Source organism: Nelusetta ayraudi, unplaced genomic scaffold (assembly GCF_046127955.1).
Source record: "Nelusetta ayraudi isolate G7.1 ecotype Tasmania unplaced genomic scaffold, CSIRO-AGI_Nayr_v1 ptg000063l, whole genome shotgun sequence".
Classification (NCBI taxonomy): domain Eukaryota; kingdom Metazoa; phylum Chordata; class Actinopteri; order Tetraodontiformes; family Monacanthidae; genus Nelusetta; species Nelusetta ayraudi.
In genome coordinates, this window is record NW_027466113.1 from 3738487 (window position 1) to 3748439 (window position 9953).

At 43.7% G+C, this 9953-nt stretch overlaps 2 protein-coding genes across 2 annotated transcripts; both read left to right on the forward strand.

Moving 5' to 3' along the window:
* Positions 1 to 854: 854 nt before the first annotated feature.
* Positions 855 to 2759, forward strand: LOC142898061 (uncharacterized). The gene is made up of 5 exons (XM_076040806.1): positions 855 to 1032; positions 1136 to 1204; positions 1301 to 1519; positions 1629 to 1844; positions 2076 to 2759. The coding sequence occupies exons 1-5, from the start codon at positions 924 to 926 to the stop codon at positions 2453 to 2455; spliced, it is 993 nt and encodes a 330-aa protein (XP_075896921.1). The 5' UTR covers positions 855 to 923; the 3' UTR covers positions 2456 to 2759.
* A 2048-nt stretch (positions 2760 to 4807) lies between these two features.
* Positions 4808 to 9953, forward strand: mal2 (mal, T cell differentiation protein 2). Its single transcript, XM_076041293.1, has 4 exons — positions 4808 to 5111; positions 6588 to 6758; positions 8471 to 8662; positions 8821 to 9953. Exons 1-4 carry the CDS (start codon positions 4977 to 4979, stop codon positions 8890 to 8892), a joined length of 570 nt encoding a protein of 189 aa, XP_075897408.1. The 5' UTR covers positions 4808 to 4976; the 3' UTR covers positions 8893 to 9953.

Here is a 9953-nt window from a genome sequence, read left to right on the forward strand (position 1 = left end):
CCCCTGAAGTCACAAATCTGATTTAATAAACACAATGTTTTCCCATGGGGAAGCTCATCAAAGCTGGATCCTGCGTTTGAAAATAATTATTAATCTTGTGTGCCGGCGCTTCAAATAAATCATTTATTTCTATTTCACTCAAGGAGACAACATATTGTGTTGGAAAACTCCCCTCTGTATAAACAGGTTATTTAACAACCTATTAAGAAAGGACACAACGTGATTCTAACTAAAACGTGCCACCTTCATTGTTGAAGGAAAAAGAGGTTATTTTTTCTGATAAAGGCACAGTGCCGTCATTCAGTGCAGGCTGACTTCCTGTTATTTACCGCAGGACTGCTTGGAATCGAGCACTAATGTGTGGAGTTTGCATGTTCTTTCTGTTTTTCCCCCCGCCTTCTGGCCCGGAGACGTACAGGTCAGCTGACTGCGTGAATACTCTCCAAAGGTTGGACTTGGAAAGTACTGGCAACTCGTTCCTGGTGCACCGCTAAGACCCACTAAGACAGTAACTCCGGCCTGCCTGAGTGTCTGATAAGTGGTGAGAAAATGGAGATTTGAAAACAGATTTGGAGAGTCATTCTACTCTTGTTACCTCCGACCACCAACACTCTTGCCTACCAGTAAGACAAAGTCCAAAAATGTACAAATATTTCCTATTAAAAATCTATTATAAACACAAAACTGTAGCTATAATGGAAATCAATGGGAAAAAAGTGTCAAAAAATACATTTTACAGAAGTGCTTTCTGCCTCTGCAACCCAATGGGCCGTCCTTCCCCATCACGACATGTCCCTACATGATCCCAGCCGCAGCGTCAGCAAGTCACAAGGCCCAATATAAGCAGCTCGATGACATAACAAGTGTGAGAGTTGAGAGTGAGAGGCTGAGTGACGGACAGTGAACCCACCAAATCGTCCCAGATGCCACTGAAATTCAACGGCCAATCAGAGGAGTTGGAGGGAGACGGCTGGTCTCCGCTCGCGCCTGCGCGACGATCGCCGGCCGGCTCATGTCGCTCTCGGAGTTCAGGTGAGGAGAGGGCAGCTTGACGTAGCCTTGCATTAGGCCACCATGAGGCCATCATATATACATATTAACTGCTTCTTTCCATTGCATGATTGCTTGGCTCCAGTATGTTGGATTGGAGCTGTTGCGCTTTGTCTGGGGCTCCTCTTGCTGTCTGTGATCCTGGTAGCCCACAGTAAGTGCAGTGATTCCTCAGTGACTCACACAAACACACACACACACACACACACACAAGCTAAGTAGCAGCTAAGTGTTTTTATCAAATTTGCAGCCACCAACAAAGTCAATCAGTGGGACGCAAAGTACACAGATTTGATGGAGCAGCTCTGGAAAGGCCAAGACGGCCAGCCAGCTGAGCAAAACATGCTGAGAGCTCCGCCCAGCAACCTGACCAGGGAGCTGAAGGTTATGCAGAACCAACACAACACTCTGGCCGCAAGTCTGGACAGGTTACAGGAGGAGCTCAACAGGTTGAATGTCAACAGAACCGGTAGGCAATCTGAGTTCGGAGGGGGGGAAAAACAGATCTCTGAGTGACAGGTGACAAGTAATTGTCGTCATTGTTCCTCTAATTCCAAAATACTTTCACTCCGTTGCAGATCTCATCCAATTGGATGCAAGGTGCAGCAACATGATTTATGAGCTCTCGAAGAGCAAAAAGAATCTGACGGCGGAGCAAGAGCAGTTAAAGACACAGTTCAACAACCTGACGGGGGAGATGGAGGCTCTGCAGAAACAGTACGACTCTGTGGTTGCAAGCAGGGACCAGTTGCAGGAGGAGTTCGACCGACTGAACCCCAAATCCAACGTGACAGGTAGGAAATTTTAAACTCCAGAGAGGCTTTTTTTCAGCAATGGTGGGCAGATTATGCAGCGTGTTATTGGTTCAATTACTTCCTGTGGACATGACAAAGACGCAAAGCGAAGACCGGGTCTTTGTGGTCTATTTGAAATATTTTGTGCCTTTTTTTATCTTTTATTGAATTGTTGGACTTTTGAAACCAACAGCCAAGGCAAAATTGTAATACTTGTGTTTTTTCCACCAGAGAGAATGTGCCCCTCCAGTTGGATCAAATTCGGAAACAAGTGCTACTTCGTGTCTCCCAGTTCACAAAAGAAAAATTATGCAAACAGCAGAAAAGACTGCCAGAGCCGAGGGGGCGACTTGGTGAAAATAACCAGCAGGCTGGAGTTGGATTTCGTGAAGACTCACCGCGCCATCGCCTGGATTGGTCTGACCCGCGCCGAGGACGGACACTCGTGGGTTTGGGTCGACGGTACGACGCTGGAGAATCACGAATTCTGGCAGGACGGGGAGCCCAACAACGCCGACATGGAGGAGGACTGCGTGGAGATCTCACGTGAAGCGTCAGCGTGGAACGACGTGCCGTGTTCAAGATCGTTTTCATGGGTGTGTGAGAGCTGAGGTCCGACGTGGTTTGTGTTGCTCTTGTTATTCCTCCACGTAAAACAAAACACTGACTTAAGAATGCTTGATGGGTTGCTGTTGTGATTCTAGGTTTTACATTCTTTTTATTACAGCTTTATTTTTTTTTAGAATGATTGTAAATTTAAAGTTATGCCATAAAGTTTTCCTCAAACATTTTATGATACTGCTTTTCTGTATTGTGTTGGTTTATCATACCAGAGTACACCAATTTGTGTATTTTAAAGGTGTACTTGCACTGCTTCAAAAACAATAAAAGGAATATAGACAACAGTGGAAGAAATCTTTTTTTTTTTTTTTTGCATTTTTGCAACATGTTTTCTTACATCCACGTGTGGGCGATCCAATGATGTCTTGATGTGCAAAACGGATTCCCTTTTTTGTTTGTTTGTTTGCTTGTCTGGAAATGCTCTTATGTATGTTTTACATTCATGCAGTGAAGAGGTGTGTCGTGATTTTGTATCAAAGTGAAACTTTCAACCTTTGTTTTCGTTCTTATGAAACTTTTTTATTAAACCGTTTTACAAGAGAAGCAAAGCACACACAATAGGACACACACACACACACACACACACACATTGAGATAAGAAACAATCAAAGTCATGAGAAAGTCTTTAGGTGTCACTTGTGCACACAGGGTGACGGTGAACACACAGGCCAAGTGGAGAAGATGCATTTTGTGACATGTTTGTTGTTGGAGGATCTCTGTGGAGGCTTGATCTTGGCTGAAAACCAGAGTTTCGGTTTTTGCAGACATTTTTGTAAAGAGAAAATTAGGGGAAGATCTCACTGTAGCAATGTAGCTTAATTTCAGACTTCCCTTAATTCAGAGTTCACTTTTATTAGGGGTCCAGGAAGAAGGTGGATGCAATGACATGGTCTGAAATTGAAATGTGTGGTTTTTAGTGTCAGGCCTGACACTCCCACTCATCCTTTAAGCCAATCCTAAATCAACCACACCAGGAGAGGCTGCCCAGGTGCAAGCCGGGGGCCTTTGAATGTGTCGTGACATGGAGCAGATTGTCACTGCCTACCAACTGGAACCCAACGCCCTCTCGGAGGTTATATCAACATTGCCTCACACACAGTGCTGGCTAAACATTGACTATGGTGGCCATGCAGATCTATTTCTAACAGCTGCTGCAGCCATTAGGCATTTTCACAAAAGCGACTTAAAAAAGCACACACACACAGAAATTATCCTTTTTTTCTCCTCTGTGTGTTCCATGTTTGGCCATTTCTGTTGTTTACGGGTTCCATGGCACTTAACCACCTTCCAACCAATATTTCCTCATCAGCTTCCTTTTTTGCCTGCAAGTCTAATCAGTGCACACACTGTTGTTCTCAAGCCTTCATGTCAATAAAGGTCCTCTCATTGTTGTCATTCTGGCTCCTCACAAAGACCAACACAGACAAGACAAAGTGATATTACAGGTGCCCTCAGAGGCACCTGTAATTCTGCGAGGAGATGAAGTTATCAAGGGGGAGCGGGGAACCATAAAAGCTCTGTTGACCCAGAGGTGAATCATTGTGGTAAACACGCCCTTTAATTTATGACACGTTAGATCTAGCCTGGTGCATTAAAAAGATGCAGATTCTAGTGTGGAAGAAACATTTAATTTCTATGTGTGACGTCCCAACTAAACATGCATTCCATTCCACTGGATTATTCATGCAGTGCTCTTGATCAATATCTCGCAAAACAGCACATCTATCTCAATATTTATCCCCTCAGCGTCCTGCTAAGAGCAGCCGCTGTCCGACCTTCAAGTGTGTTTGGGAGAAAATGCAAGCGACTTACAGAGTGTGTTACTGACCCGGGAGAGGTGTCAGGGCCTTCTGTGACATCACAAAAAAGCTGGATCTAAAAGTTTGCGGTATTATGAAATGTGGAGCAAACAAAGCAAAGCAAAAGGTGACCTTTTTCATGTTGTGGCCCGTTCACTGACACAGAGAAGACGTGTTTCTTTACAACAGAACATTGACAAAGTGGATTCCTCATCATTTGAGACCTTCACTTTTGTGTTGTGCTATTATTAGCTAATTTGTTGCCATGAAAGCTGCTGATAGTACAGTTATTGTCCTTCCGCTCCCTTTCATATAGAATGATGGTTGATTTCTCTATTTCCATGGAAATTGTTCTTCTCTTTGTCATTACATTAAATAAAACTATAGCTATTTGACTTGATTATTTTTGTGACACTACACACTTAGCGGTTCTGATTTTACCACTCAGCAATGCACCGTATTCAACACTGACACACAAGCGACACAAAGCTAGATCCTGGTTCGTCCTGCGTTCCTCGAACGCAGCGCAGGTTTCCTGGGAGTGGTTGCTGCTGCACCTGTCCAACCTGTTCGGTGGTGGCGGTGGAGTGGGAGGTGTGTATGCGAAGGGGGGAGACACATGACTCCGGAGGAATTCCCCCCTCCCTGCCTGCTTTGTTTAACGGAGTCTCGGTGGCTGGCTGAGCGTGGGAGGCTGTGACCCAGAGGAGAGATGTCGGAACCGGCCACCAACCCCGCTGCCGAAGCGGCCGCCGCCGCCACCTCCTTCCCGACGCCGACCATCAGCCTTCCGCTGGGCCTGGAGGTGTTGAGGACCTCCTCCGGAGCTCTGATCCTTGTCGAAATAGTGAGTGTCTCTGATTTCTTTCTTTCTTTCTTTCTTTCTTTCTTCTTAATTCAATTTCTTTCTCGCCGTGACCTCGCGCGCAGGTGTAGTCGTCGCAGTTGTGTAGCGACCTTTGCAGCAGACGTCAGTGGCGACACTAGAGCAGAATGTTCACCTGCAGGCTTGTTTCCCGGCCTGCAATGATCAAGACACCTTTTTGATTCAGAGCAGAGATTTCGCGTGGAATGGTGCTAATAAAGCCTATCTGACTGCTGTACTGCTTGTTTTGCAGTTGCACTGAACATTACACCTGCAGTCCAATTGCAACGCCAGTTGCAGAGAGAGTTTTTAGCCCCCCCCAAGCATGTGTCCTGGATCACTTGTTGGAACTATTTGTTCTTTGAATGCTCTTATAAAACATACAATGTCCTGTTTTCAATGACTCCTCAGTTTACGCAGCAGGTGCCTTTGCTTCGTTTCTGCCCAGTTGCAGGTGTCCAACTTGAATCTGTCGGTAACGTGCATGCACAAGTATGACCAGCCCACTCAGGCCGGTTCTGAGACAGAATACAAGTTGTCTGTGTGCTTATTGGAAAATCTGATTTTTGAAAGAGGTCAGGTCAGCGCCGGATCTGTGACGAACAGAAGGCCACCTCTGGCCCAGTAATCAGCGTACACACGGAGATATCGACAGGGTGGGAGGAAACCTGAGTGACTTTGAAAGAGATTGTTTCATTGCATAACTTTTAAAAAGCGGGACATGCGTTATGATTTCATCTTCACAAGTTATCTAAGAGGTTTAATCCAAGTATTTACAGGAGGTTTTGAACATGACAACTGGATTTTTATTTATTTTTCTGAATAGAAAGTTAAACTTAATGTTGACATAAAACGTTTTAAGGCAGTTCTAAAATCCTCGTTTCAGTGCACAGTCCTACGATCCGGCCAATTTAATGCTTTGATAATAAACTGCCATGACCTGAAAGGTGTTCAGGGTCAAAAATTGTGTCTCAAAGTTCATCTTCTTCCATCAGAGGAGATGATTTTAATGAAATATAAAATCATTTCATGTTACGGTTGCTGTGGTCCACTGCGTGTCTCATCTTTCAGAGACCTTTCTTGGCCCTCAAGGCCTGCCTGTTTTCACTTTGTGCTGCAACAGTGTCACATCATACACAGGCAGATGCACTAAAAGGCTCATCCTAGTTGCATTTATGACTTTAAATCATCATGTACTTGAGTTGAAAACAAACACTGAATGTACGGCTGAGCAGTAAGATGCTTCTTCCTATACTCCTTCCATGTTATGTTGACATTTTTTATTTTGCTTTTGACTGATTTTAAGTGTTTTCATTTGTCCTTTTGCTGTTAATTTATATTTGTATTACTCACACACTTCATTCATTCATTCATTCAAGAGTACCTGAAAGAACTTCTCATACAATTTATTCATTATAATAATTTCCATCTATGCCTCTGTCTGTTTTCTATGTGAAGCTGCTGGGTGCTCTGGTGTGGATCCTGGTGGCCTCCTCCAACGTCCCCGTGCCGCTGCTGCAGGGCTGGGTGATCTTTGTCTCCTTGGTCGCCTTCCTCCTCTCCTCCGTCTACCTCACGCTGCTCGTCACCGGCCTGGCTGACCTCATCGTCACCGACTGGAACTTCTTGGTAAAGTGCAGCCTGGCTTCCGGCATATTTCTATCGCCCTGCCTAGCTAGTTTAGCGGGCTGTCCGTTCTCCAGTCAGAAGTGAGATCCCAAAAGCGCGCGGAGACGGCTGTGTTTGGTGTTTGAGGTTTTATGATGTTGTCATGGCAGCGGGTGCCTGGTGGGTGACAGCCGCCGTGTGCTGAGAGCTGTCAAATTTCAACTAGCTGTTATTGCGACTTTGGCTGCCAGAGAGCAAATCTCACCCCGCCACTCCGCCGGCCGCCTTAACGTACGACCACGGCTGAGTTATTCATCAAGTGCGGCCCTGAAGAAAAAGGCACGGGTGAGGTTTTTTTTTTTTTATGCGCGTGTCCCATTGCTTCAGCGCTGCACATGTTGTTCTGATAACTAAATCCATTCATCCTTGGTGACGAGAAGCACAGCCTGCCCTGGGGTGACACAAACAGATCAACCTGAACTGACATAAAACTTTGCGTGTGGCATGAAGCCACTGCTCTTCCTCTTTTGCAGTGAAAAAAAATGTCTTGAGTATTTCATAACAGACCAATAAACGTGACAATACCGGTACTGTAAGTGGTGAAAGCAGAGATTTCACTTCCCACTTTTCTTTAGTTTCCTGAATAAATGTGTTGGATGATAAATACTTAAAGAAATTATATGATTTCTTTCTTTCTTTTTTTTTTTTTTTAAAAGAAGAAGAATGACTTGTTGACCACACAATAGAACTACTCAGTTGATCGCCATAAGTTTTAAGTTCCCAGTTTGAAGCCTTTAATCTCTTCTGTGGATGTGTATTGCAATGTTGTTGTTGTTTTTTACGTTCAGTGAGTCTATAATCTACAACTGACTGAAAGCAGCAAATTATGAGTCAACTAACAAATTTCAGTTCACCAGTGTCATCTAGCAGTAATATGTTTTCTATCCTGCTGAGCCTCTTCCATTCCATTCGCACTACAGATTGAGTGAAAAGTCTTGATTTTATGGGCCAAAAATAGTTTGTCACATTTTAACAGCAACTCCAGTTGGATCCATTTTCTTAAGGGTCACATAGTATGTGAAAATTCAACATTTATGCTATTGATCCGTTACCCTCATTTTCATTCCTACCAGACACGTGGGGAGGTTTCGGTGATAATTAGTCGTGCAAGTCTGGCATGGGAAATAAGAAAGTGAAACAAGAGCAATATGAGACCTTTAACCCTGATACACAATCCTGGAGGTCCTAGAGTAGAATTTCACCTCCAGCTAACAGCCCTGCTGCTCAGAGTAGCCAGTCACTGTCATTGTTTTGGTCTCAACACTGAGCGACACTGATGATGAGCTCACGCTGAGGCCTAACAAAGGCCCGTGTGTCGTTCCGCCAGACACGCCACGACCTCTCTTCTTCCCCCGCACCACCCCCAGCATCTTCCTCCGTCCTGCTGTCTTGTTTACTTTCACATTTGTGCATTATTTTGCAGCAGTCTTCCCACTTCTAAGCTATTTATTAAGGTCATCTTTCTGTGACACCCTGTTGCGTTTCCCAGTGACATGGCACAGGGAGCCGTGCAGCCAAATGGGATGTTGAACCTGAATCTGAAACTCATTTGTTGCCTTCAGAGCCCCGAGTCATTTCAACAGTTAGCCAACAAAATTCTGATATTGCCAAACAACTTTGGTCCCTGTTTGTTTCTGCTTTGATTGAATGTTTCCTCCTCCCTCTGTTTCTAGGACATGTTCTACCATTTCTTTACACTGATTTTCTACTTCGCCGCCTTCGTCTTGGAGGCTGCGACCACGGTTGCCAGCACAACGGCGTCGGTGACCAACATCACTAGTACCGCTTTGTGTGTAACACGACCTGCCGGCAACGTATTCACACTCCTGGACAGCAGGCAGTACAACGTTAACGCGGCGGCCACGGTGAGTATTTGCAGTGTAGCTGTAATTCATGTGTTTTGTTTTTTGTGTTTTATTTTTTTTTTTACAAATGTTTAACATTTCAAGTGAAATTCAGCAATAATTGTAATCGCCTTTTTATTATTGAAAATGCTCTCTCTGTGTTTTTCACTGTCTCCCAGATATTTGCATTTGTGGTGACCCTGTGCTACGGCTGCAGTCTGATGTTGGGTTTCAAAAGGTGGAGAAGCTAACAAGGACATGTGGCGCCCAGCTATTTTGTTGCTGTCGTCATTTTTGTCGCTGTTTTTTTTTTTTAACTGTTTGTAACTTAATATTAACATGCAATTATGTCCAGAGCAGCAAACACTGAGTGCGGAAATGTGTTTGCATCACCATAATCAGAAATGAAACCCAGGCAGTGATTTTTTAATTATGGAGTCTGATGAGATAGTTTCAGATCAAAAAACAATGAAGGCTTCATGCTGTTCATTCAAAGGCACGTGTATCAGGTTTCTACTTTTTTTGGCAAGAAATCGGTACTCATGCCTGAAAGTGATGAATCGGCCTGGCAAAGGATGGGAACATCTTGAACTCGTGCAGCAGTTTTTTTTTTACTTAGAAAAACACAAGCGTGATTTCCTCCATTACATCCTCATCAGAGGCTCCATTTCCCATTTTTAAAACCACATGGCTTTATCCTGCAGTTTTGTATGACACAACTTCATTGCAGTGCTGCAATTTTGTTTGGAGCATTCAATGTTTACTCTACAAGATTTAAACGCGAGTGTCTTTACATTTCTGTGTGACCAAAATTTGAAAAGTAATTTTGTCTGATGTCTAATTTCTAATTAACTCGCGACGTCACATTTTTGTCAAATTGGTGCAGCTTTTGAAGAAATTGGCACAGCTTCTCAGAATATAGTCGCATCAATAGTTGTCACCTGCGCTTTAATCTTGAGCACTACAACAGATTTGTAATACTAACAGAATATCAGTGGAAATGATCCCTGCTAATTTTAATCATTTTTTATATTCTTTAATTGAAGTGCAGTAGTGTGTCCTCAAGTGACTGACGGTTGTAGGAATCATAATGTGTGTTAAAAATCGCCACATGCTTTGTTTGTATTAGTGTTTTTTTTTTAAACTATACTAGCATAAATTTGTTTTAATGAAGACGTTTCTCTGACATCTGCTCTTGTTTGTTAGAAATGGAGAAATAACTGAAGAAAACAATTATGTTTGCGTCACATTGGCTTGTACGTTCAAGTGGCCGCCACTAGGAGTCATTAAAGTACAGAGTATGTGAACAGTT

What these genes read in the sequence shown, in the direction of transcription:
- LOC142898061 (XM_076040806.1), top strand. Translation starts at nt 924, where the DNA reads ATGCCACTGAAATTCAACGGCCAATCAGAGGAGTTGGAGGGAGACGGC. An exon ending in TGTGATCCTGGTAGCCCACA is followed by an intron (nt 1,205 to 1,300) that starts GTAAGTGCAGTG and finishes TCAAATTTGCAG; the next exon opens with CCACCAACAAAGTCAATCAG. An exon ending in GTTGAATGTCAACAGAACCG is followed by an intron (nt 1,520 to 1,628) that starts GTAGGCAATCTG and finishes ACTCCGTTGCAG; the next exon opens with ATCTCATCCAATTGGATGCA.
- mal2 (XM_076041293.1), top strand. Translation starts at nt 4,977, where the DNA reads ATGTCGGAACCGGCCACCAACCCCGCTGCCGAAGCGGCCGCCGCCGCC. An exon ending in CTCTGATCCTTGTCGAAATA is followed by an intron (nt 5,112 to 6,587) that starts GTGAGTGTCTCT and finishes TTCTATGTGAAG; the next exon opens with CTGCTGGGTGCTCTGGTGTG. An exon ending in TCACCGACTGGAACTTCTTG is followed by an intron (nt 6,759 to 8,470) that starts GTAAAGTGCAGC and finishes CTCTGTTTCTAG; the next exon opens with GACATGTTCTACCATTTCTT.